This window comes from Mixophyes fleayi, unplaced genomic scaffold (assembly GCF_038048845.1).
Source record: "Mixophyes fleayi isolate aMixFle1 unplaced genomic scaffold, aMixFle1.hap1 Scaffold_28, whole genome shotgun sequence".
NCBI lineage: Eukaryota > Metazoa > Chordata > Amphibia > Anura > Limnodynastidae > Mixophyes > Mixophyes fleayi.
The window spans coordinates 577,501-587,782 of record NW_027446866.1 but is presented as its reverse complement, the minus strand read 5'-3'; the positions used below and the strand labels follow the sequence as shown (position 1 = coordinate 587,782).

At 43.6% G+C, this 10,282-nt stretch overlaps 1 protein-coding gene across 1 annotated transcript; it reads right to left on the bottom strand.

Moving 5' to 3' along the window:
* Nucleotides 1–5,973: 5,973 nt before the first annotated feature.
* Nucleotides 5,974–9,083, bottom strand: LOC142126962 (remodeling and spacing factor 1-like). Its single transcript, XM_075194291.1, has 4 exons — nt 8,994–9,083; nt 8,302–8,394; nt 7,198–7,403; nt 5,974–6,184 (listed from the first exon to the last, which is right to left on the bottom strand). Exons 1-4 carry the CDS (start codon nt 9,048–9,050, stop codon nt 6,001–6,003), a joined length of 540 nt encoding a protein of 179 aa, XP_075050392.1. The 5' UTR covers nt 9,051–9,083; the 3' UTR covers nt 5,974–6,000.
* Between the last annotated feature and the right edge of the window lie 1,199 nt (nt 9,084–10,282).

Sequence of the window (10,282 nt, the reverse complement as noted above, 5' to 3'; positions counted from 1 at the left end):
AAAGACAAGTCAGGCTTCAGATGAGAGAGTGAAGACGGACACATGTGCATGTCCAAGTGAAAGTCTCTTAAAACCAATCTCTTTTTTAGAGCTTGCCTTATCCCTGATAACACTATTCACACTAATGCACCCTAACAACTGTCCCAATCTCCACTCTAAGCCACACTCGCTCCTCTTATTTCAGCTGTGCCCTCTTTCACTTAGAATGTAAGCCCCGCAATGGATTGTGTAAAAGGAGAAATTGTCCAGTGGAGCCCTCATTGTACACAGTCTTGCTTGACACTACCTCTGCGTGTGATTCACTCTATTCCGGAGCAGCTCCCTTCACAGTATCATGACTACCGGGATGTTTTCTCCAAAAACGCTGCTGACACTCTACCACCGCACCGGGATTTTGACTGTGCCATTGAGCTCATTCCGGGCTCTAAGTTACCCAAGGGACGCTTGTACTCTCTCTCCGGTCCAGAGACCAAATCCATGCAAGAGTATATTGACGAAAACTTGGAGAAAGGCTTCATCAGGCCATCCAAGTCCCCAGTAGGAGCAGGGTGCTTCTTTGTGTCCAAGAAGGATGGCGGACTCAGACCCTGTATCGATTATCGAGGGCTCAACCTTATTACGGTTAAGAACACCTATCCTCTTCCCCTCATCTCCGTACTTTTTGATCAACTAAGAGGGGCAACTATCTTTACAAAAATTGATCTTCGTGATGCCTATAATCTCATACGTATTAGAGCAGGTGATGAGTGGAAGACGGCATTCAACACGCTCTCTGGCCACTACGAATATCTGGTCATGCCGTTTGGCCTTAGTAATGCTCCTGCTGTATTCCAGGATTTGATTAATGAGGTGTTACGTGAGTTCCTGGGACACTTTGTTGTTGTCTACTTAGATGACATCCTCATATATTCAAAATCATTGTCTGTGCACCAGGGTCATGTCAGACAAGTCCTACAGAAATTGCGGGAACATCACCTCTATGCTAAACTCGAGAAATGCGAGTTCGAGGTCCAGAGGGTATCCTTCTTGGGCTATATAATCTCCTCAGAAGGTTTCTCCATGGACCCAACCAAGGTCCAGGCAATCATGGATTGGGTACAACCAAATAACCTCAAGGCGGTCCAGAGATTCCTGGGATTCGCCAATTATTACAGGAGATTTATTGGCGGTTTCGCTGACATCGTGGCTCCTATCGTCACCTTGACCCGCAAAGGAGGTGATCCAGCTGTTTGGTCACAACAGGCAATAACTGCATTCAAAACCCTGAAGAAAGCTTTTGTGTCCGCTCAAGTCCTCAGACACCCGGACCCTAAGGTACCGTTTATTCTTGAGGTAGATGCCTCTGACGTCGGTGCTGGAGCCATCTTGTCACAAAAAGATCCTCAGACCCACCGCTTGCATCCATGTACTACTTTTCCCGTCAGTTCTCTTCAGCGGAAACCAACTATGACGTGGGAAACCAAGAATTGTTGGCAATTAAATGGGCCTTTGAGGAATGGCGACACTGGTTGGAAGGCGCTGCGCACCAGATATCCGTCATAACGGATCATAAGAATCTGCAGTATATACAGTCAGCCAAACGTCTGAACCCCCGACAGGCTCGTTGGTCGCTGTTCTTCACTTGGTTTAACTTTATTATCACCTATCGTCCTGGTTCTAAAAATATTCAAGCGGACGCCCTGTCCAGAAGTTTCCTGGCACATCATGCTCCGATCACTAGCCCAGAACCTATTGTTCCTGTGTCTATAATCCATGCCGGATTAACTCAAGATTTGAGCTGTACCTTACAAAGGTTCCAGAGGTTGGCTCCTGATAATACTGCGGTAGGATGCTTGCTTGTTCCTGTTCATCTAAGAAAGGCAGTCCTTACTGAAGCACACAATATTCAGTCTGCTGGACACCCTGGAGTCTTCAAAACATTGGAAATCCTTTCCCGTACTGTATGGTGGCCATCACTGTCTGCCGACGTCAAGAGTCACGTCTTGTCTTGTGAAGTTTGTGCCAGGAACAAAGTTCCCAGGACTCGCCCGGTAGGTCAGTTGGTTCCGTTGGCCGCTCCTGCAAAGCCTTGGACACATTTGTCCAAGGACTTTATCGTTGATTTACCACTTTCTGCGGGACACAATACCATTTGGGTCGTGGTAGACCGCTTCAGCAAAATGGCACATTTCATTCCACTAACCCGGCTTCCTACTGCTCGAGATCTAGCCATTCTCTTCATACAACATATTTTCCGTCTCCATGGACTTCCTTCTGATATCATTTCTGATCGTGGATCACAATTCATTGCACAATTCTGGAAATCCTTCTGTACCCTACTCGGAATTAAAATCAGCTTGTCATCCGCATACCACCCTCAGTCAAACGGGCAAACCGAAAGGGTTAACCAGGCCTTATAGCAATTTTTAAGATGCTACACATCAGAATTCCATGATAACTGGTCCTCCTTGTTACCCTGGGTGGAATTTGCTTGTAATAACTCGTGCGATTCATCCACCAAAGTCTCTCCGTTTTTTTGCAATTATGACTTTCACCCCAGATCCAACTCCTTATACTCACTCAAATCTGCTGGTATCCAGGAGATCCGCTCCACTGCCAGGGACCTCAGACTTATCTGGACGAAGGTACACACATCTTTGAGACGAGCTTCATTTGCTGCAAAAAAAAATTCTGACCGCCACCGTACCATCTGCTCTCTCAAGGTGGGTCAGAAGGTATGGCTGTCTACAAAAAATATCAGGCTCAGACAGCCTTGCAAAAAGTTGGGCCCTAAGTTCATTGGGCCATTCTCCATTATCAAGAAGGTTAATTCCGTAGCATTCAGGTTAAAAATTCCGGTTTCGTTAAGGATCCCCAACACATTTCATTGCTCATTGTTGAAGCCGGTACTATATCCTAGCCAAACCCAGTCTTCAAGTGTGCTTGGGGGGAAATTCAAACAAACCACTAAGATACGTGGTCCAAAGGATCCTGGATTCTAAAAAAGTACAAGGGCAGGTGCACTTCCTGGTGCAATGGAGGAACCGCGGATTAGAAGAGCGCGGTCTTGGGTTCCGCGCAGACAACTCCATGCCCCAAAAAAACTGAAGGAGTTCTTAAAAAGATTCCCTAGAAAACCGGGATGTCGGGGTGCCTTGACCCCTCCTCAAGGGGGGGTACTGTTACAAGCCGCGGCGGTGCCCAGCCGCCGCGACTCTCCTACCTCCGTCCCGGCCGTCGCTATGGCGACCGGGACGTCACTTCCGGGGGCTTGCCTGCCGTTGCCGTGGCAACGGATAGAAGCTCCTCTCTCCAGTGCCACGTCCCAGCGTTGCAGGGCAGCCGGGCACGTGCGCAACAACGGGACAAGCCTGCGGGCTAATTTGGCCACTTAATGTAATTAGAGAGCTGGGCTCTCATTGGTCTGCTTCAGTATTTAGGGCAATGAGGTCTGCTGCCTCATTGCCGGTTATAGCTTGATAGTCTGCTGACCTGCTCGTTCCTGTTCCTGTTCCTGTCTGTTGTATTCTGCTGACCTCTCGTGTATGACCCTTGGCTTTGGATTTGGACTTCGCTTGTGTATCCCGTGACCCTGACCTTTGGCCTGTCTACTGTTTCTCGTGTTTGCCTGTGACCCTTGACCCCAGCCTGTTAAACTGGACTTGCTACCTGCTGCCGGCCCTTGACCTCTGCGTGGACCTCACTCCGCTTGCCTGGGTTCTCCCCAGCCGGTACACACCTCACGACCCTCTGTCAGTCTGCAGCCCAGTCTGTCCCCACCATCAGGGGCTCCAGTGAACACCTGATTGGCAGAGTAGACTCCGAGTTGTGTTGTGCCGGCTGGAGGGGTTCCTAACACAAACACACTATGACTGATGGAAAAATTCTAATTCCATATTTGAATTCCGAATTTAAAATTGCACTAGAGTTAGTATTCAGTTTTCTTGAATAAAAAATCATGTTGACCAGTGCAATCGACTGAAAACCCTGTAGTGTGTACCCAGCCTTAGTTAAAAACATTTCTCACTGGCAGGACACAGAAAGTGTCATCAGGTAATATTTGTCTACACCAGTACCTCTGCAACAGGGCTTTATTCTATCATCCATGCTATTTCAGTATAAATGCTACAAATGGGTTGCAGTAACTCGACTATTGCTATTAAGGACTGCATCCCGGCTGTTGCCCTGACAGCCTGGACATCACTTCCAGATTCCACGTCTCCCTCACCGCCGCAGCCAGCTAAAATGACATCCGGACACATGTGCGCCTCAGATACCTAATTTATCTCAGCCTGAGGAAGCTGATTATTTCTCCTGTGTGCCTTCTCTCTGATTGGCTAATCCACGTATTTAAGGCAGGGAGAGATTATCCTCCCTGCCGGTTATAGCTTTCACTGTGCTGTATAAATTGCTGACTAGCTTTCCTGTTCCTGTGCATACTCTGCTATCCTTGACCTAATTACCTTTTGTGACCTTTTCCCTTGTTTCTTGGACCTTGCTTGAACTCCTGTGCCCCTTGACCTCTGCCTGTTTCTTGGAATTCCCATGTCTGCTACCTGACCTGACCTTTGATCTGTTCCTCGGCTTTCCTGCTCACTACTGACCCACAACCTTTGGCCTGTTCCTGGTACCTGCCTCCAGTATTCCAGTTTCTTCCACCCTGCGCTACGGTTATCCTGATAAGCTTCTACTACCTTAGAGTTTAAGTCCTGGGGCATCAGAGTACCTCTAATAATATCAGTGCTATGGGTAAAGCACTGCTAAAGGTGAAGACTTCTATTAGTCTGATTCTAAAAGCTTACCTAATAGGCGTAATCTTAACAATAATCAGGCATTATGACCTGGACTATCACTGATATGCAGGTGATACTCAAGTACGCTCCTGGTACAAATAACCCAATACCAATCTTCAATGGCTGTCTAGCTAAGCTCCAGGAGAGGACGAGCTGTATTTGAATCCTGATAAGCTTATCATAAAATGACAAGACAGCAACTGGGTCATCCAACTGGACCATAGTGTACATGATGCAACGAGGGGGGAGACTGAACTAACATCATGTAGGTCACATGGTAATATTATATGGATTGTGCCTGATTCATACAAATGTACAATTTCCTAAAGTTTGCACTGCAAAAGAAAACACAAGGGAATGGCTGTCACTGTGCGGCAGTGATTCTCCAATGATGTTATAGCTTTTCAGCTGTCCTGACAATCATGCATTGGTGAACCTCTATATTGAGACTTATTATAGAAGTTTATTATTAACTTTGTTAGAATTCTTGGGCATCAAGGATTTTTGGTCCTATTTTTAGGTCCAAGCATCTTATAAAATGTAGATATATAAAAGGTATCTTGGGTCATTCACAGATGATTAAAAAAAAAAATGCAAAAAGTCACAGTAGTTGCTGGGTAACATCAAAAATACACAAAAAAACCTACAACACATTGAACATCTAGCAAACTGCTCCTTTCCTGTGTGCTTGGTGACTGGTAGCGAGACCATGCCCAGCTGAGGCAGGGAGCCGTATACCCACCCCAGGCCGCATGGTTTCCAGCGGAAACAATACAAGGATTACAAGCCTAGAAAGCAATTGTCTAAAACATGAATGGGTCAAAAGATTTGATAGATAAACAGCTTTTAGAGCAAACAAAAAGTGCTTTATTTGTGTATAAGTGATGTATACTGCCTCCATCAAGAAAATCAAACACATATAAACCTTTCACTGGAAGAATCATAAACTATTAGTGGTCATTCCCATCATTTATAAAAATTGAACAGAAAGTTGCCCAAGTGGCACCATGCCAGTAACATCCTGCCTGCACAGTATTATATTACAACTTCTGCTATTTCAGAAGGACGGCCCATAGCCCTGCCATGGGCTTACTACAGGAAGGAAGTTTATTTGGCATAGGGAAAAGGGTTTCCATATCTCAAATATCTCTAGTTCTGCTAAATTCCCCAAACATTTACATATGTAAAGTTTAGTGTGGCTTTTATAGAAAGGAGCTTGTATTTAGGATCAGCAGTACAGAAACCAAAAGGACCATTGAAACATACCCCCATTTTCTTCTTTCTTGATGTCTTCATCCTCTGGATTGGGACTTTCACGAGATGAACCATCCTGTGGCTCAGGTTTCTTCAGTAACGCAGGGTCTATTTGTGCTTTCAGGAGTTCCAGGGTTTCCGCCAGCTCATTCCTGGTCCTACATCGGATAAAGTAACAAACAGGTAATTAAGTCTTATAAAAATCACAATACAGAGATATAATTGTATATGCACTTTACAGGATGTGTGAATAAGCCCAACACAAAATTTAAAGCAAATTACATCAGACATAATTTTATCATATAGTGTAAATATTAATACTACTAGCTGAATCGTGTTAACATTCAACTCAGCCATGTAATACAAGGAAAATGGTTCAAGAAAGGAGCAGGTAACACAGACCCTCAGATATGAACCATCATCATTATATATGAACAGATGTGACTTGAAAATTAGCCTGGACAGCAACAGAAAACAACTCATTTCACTTAAAGTATTCTTGTTTACCTGACATCTATGTGCATTTACATGGTATCTTTTCACATATGCACTGTCTGGTAAGAAAGGACAACCATATACATTTCACATACAGCAGGATACATCTTTACAAGAACGGGTTAAGTTGAATTGAGATAAATTCCTATCTTCGTGTATCGCAAAAGATGGTAAAATAGGAGCTGCAGGAGCACATAGCTGCCTTCATCCCACAGTATATGGTGGGAAATAACGTACATTTATCCTTTATTCAACAAGGACTATTTTTTTCACTGTCGGTAAGCCCTACAATTCTTGATGAATTCTTGGGGGCAGGAACACATCCCCTCAAATCTCTCTCACTGATAAAACCACAATTTCCTCAGTCTCCCAATCCTGCTACCTTCATGTGACACTTCACTCCTCACATCCAGTCTCCCTCCCAGTCCTGTCGCCTCCTCCTTATAATCTGCAATAATACACAGTCTTCTGGAAATCTCTACACTACCACCCCATAGCCTCCAGAAACCATTTCAAATTACTCAGCCGCACCTACAAAGCCCTCAACAAGACCACCCCTTCATACACCTCAGAATACTCTCCCTCAGGTCTTCTTAGATCTAGGTCAGACCTCTGATGACCACATCTAACCAACACCCATACTCTCTTCAGCACCCTTATTGGACACAATAGTGACCTGACTATGCACTTCCATGTAGACCCGTCTTGGTCATCCTGCTCCTCGATGTACATGCGGATATTGTGATCCTGATCCAGTTGATACCAGTACATTAAGCCGTCCTTATCCCGCCCTAGTGGCTGTACACGCATGGCGTCGGCGTCCTCTTCATTGATGGCATTTTTAAACTTCAGATTGTCATCAAACTGACACTCACACAAGTGCTGCAAGAAGAAGAGATTTAAGATAGCGCCTTCAGCCTTCCAGAGCAAGCAAACGTTTCACAGACACCAGGTTATTCTATCACAAATAGAAATCAAAGCAACGCAAAAGTCAGTAAAAGGGCAAATGAAGACATCCCCATGCTTAAAGATGTACAGTATTACTTTATCAATGGAAATATATTCAGCTAAACTTCCCGCAATAGGCGACATGTTTCACTGTACATGAAAATGTATGTCTCACGTGCTCACAGTGGGGGCAGCTATTTTGTGGGTCGAATCAATATTCATGAGAATGCAGCCTATCAGTGTCCTCGGATCTCAAACATCCAACGTATTCTTTTTTTTAGGATACACAATTATAATTCCTTCAGTTTGTTGCAGTGAGCAGTGACCTTTATAGTACAGGAAGAACTTACATACAAAAAACTAACAACTAAAACAGCTAATCTAAATAAAAACAAACATACTATGCTGAAAACAATGACATGCTAGGCTGGTAATAAATCAGTAATAAATAAATTACTGTGGGCAGTGGTTACAGGTATAAGACACTTGTAGTTGTCTAGTAGATTATACATATCTGGTATCTCTAGTTATTGTGCCACTAAGAACATCAGCCAAACCTACGTTAATTAGCACTCAAGCTGGTTCAAGAGTATTTAAGATTTAATGTATAATTTAAAGAAAGATAAAGTTCCAGAACTATTTTAGAGTTTTACTGGCCAATTGGAGCATGTAACTTATACCTGTGTGTTTCCTCTAGCATCTCTCTGGATGCAGGGATAACAATGAGGAATATGGGGCTATGTGATGGGAAGTTCACAGACAGCTAACAACGCTGGCCTTTCCCCAGCTCCAGAGACACAACAACTGGGGGTAACACCCCAACATACATTACCTTCAGTAGTCCCACTTTACACTCCAAGCTCATCTCCTGGTACCCCTTCTTCTCCATCTCCCAGGCCCATGTGCTGTTGTAATCCTGGCAGATCTGTATATAAAGACATTAATGGTTAGTCGCAGGCCTGATGAGGTTTCTTAATGTACAGAAACATTTACATCTTCAGATAAACCTTTACTTAAGTAAAATTATGTTGTAGAATTCCTATCCTTGCATCAGATACCGTACTTAGTAGATCATTATGATATTATGTTACACCATAGAGCTGCAGTTGTCACTATACATACGTCTGGATAGTGGGATTATTAGAGATCCTCCACTAACAGACATATAACATTGTTCCCACACTACAGTCCTTGCAGGGTGGGCCTCGTTGGATGGGACATCCTCATGTCAGATTAATGAGGATCCCAACCAAATGTAGCCTGTGGATAGGGTTTAATGAGTTTATGTAAAACGACATACATGATAAACTTTTACACACCTATAGTCCTACTAAATATTACCCAGTGCACCACTGGAGTACAATTTGCAGATATATACAAATCCAGTCTGGAGATAAGGATTTAAGATAGATTTTTCTACCTTGTAAGGAGAAAAACGTGTAAATTTTCTGTCAATATTGATCACAGTAGAATATCTTATGGTTACATTATGTTTAATACACTAGAAATAATCACAAACTGTACCTTGATTAAGTATTTTTCCCATCTGTCAAGTGTGACTGACTTTCCAATTTTCCTCATAAGCTTCAAGTGGAGCTCAACCAATGCCTTTGACACTGCAGAAAGTAGATGAGAAACATTGCCTTGAACACTTTTTCCTTCTGTAAGAACAGTTGCCAGTCACATACAATAGGTCTAACCTCAGGAGATTCAGCATGCTCTTGGATAGAAATCGTTCTAACACAACTGCAGAAAACCCCACATTCAGCAATGCAGCACTAAGTGTTAAGCACTTACAGGATAATAATATCACCAGGGACACAATAGCTGCCTGTTTTCCAGGGGTTGTCAGTCAAAACATTGCCCAGGGGTCAGTGCTCCCAAATGAAAGATTCCAATTCCATTTCCACTGTACTATCGATAAGTAGGCGCAGAGATTACCTCCTGGACTCTGATTATTGCCTTCATTCAGCAGTATTCTACATCCAGGGAACTCTGTGCACATTACACAACACCCCTCTGTTTCTCCACTGAGTGGTGCTTACGGCTGCACACTTCTCTTAATGAAGGGGGGATTCACCAGCCTTTTGTTAATTGGTAATTAAAGAATAGTGAATGAATTGGGTCAGGTTATGGGTACAGAAGAACCATCACAGAGCTGAGCATGGCAGAATGTTTCAGTGGGATCACTTACAGTCATGGCCAAAAGTTTTGAGAATGACACAAGTATTGGTTTTCACAAAGTTTGCTGCTTCTGTGTTTTTAGACCTTTTTGTCAGATGTTGCTATGGTATACTGACGTAAAATTACAAGCATTTCATACGTGTCAAAGGCTTTTATTGACAACTACATTAAGTTTATGTAAAGAGTCAATATTTGCAGTGTTGACCCTTCTTTTTAAAGACCTCTGCAATTCATCCTGACATGTTGTCAATCAACTTCTGGGCCACATACCGACTGATAGCCGCCCATTCATGCCTAATTAATGCTTGGAGTTTGTCAGAATTTGTGGGTTTTTGTTTGTCCATCCGCCTCTTGAGGATTGGCCACAAGTTCTCAATGGGATTAAGATCTGGGGAGTTTCCTGGCCATGGACCCAAAATTTCAATGTTTTGATCCCCGAGCCACTTAGTTATCACTTTTGCCTTATGGCAAGGTTCTCCATCATGCTGGAAAAAGCATTGTTCACTACCAAACTGTTCTTGGATGGTTGGGAGAAGTTGCTCTTAGAAGATGTTTTGGTTCCATTCTTTATTCATGGCTGTGTTCTTAGGCAAAATTATAGCCAGATGTGGTAGCCTTGACTGTAGGGC

Bases quoted from the DNA above. Each gene is read 5' to 3' on its own strand.
- LOC142126962 (XM_075194291.1), bottom strand. From the start codon at position 9,050: ATGAGGAAAATTGGAAAGTCAGTCACACTTGACAGATGGGAAAAATAC. The intron at 7,404-8,301 runs GTAATGTATGTT...TTCTTCTTGCAG, and splicing joins GTAAAGTGGGACTACTGAAG to CACTTGTGTGAGTGTCAGTT. The intron at 6,185-7,197 runs GTCACTATTGTG...TATCCGATGTAG, and splicing joins ACATGGAAGTGCATAGTCAG to GACCAGGAATGAGCTGGCGG.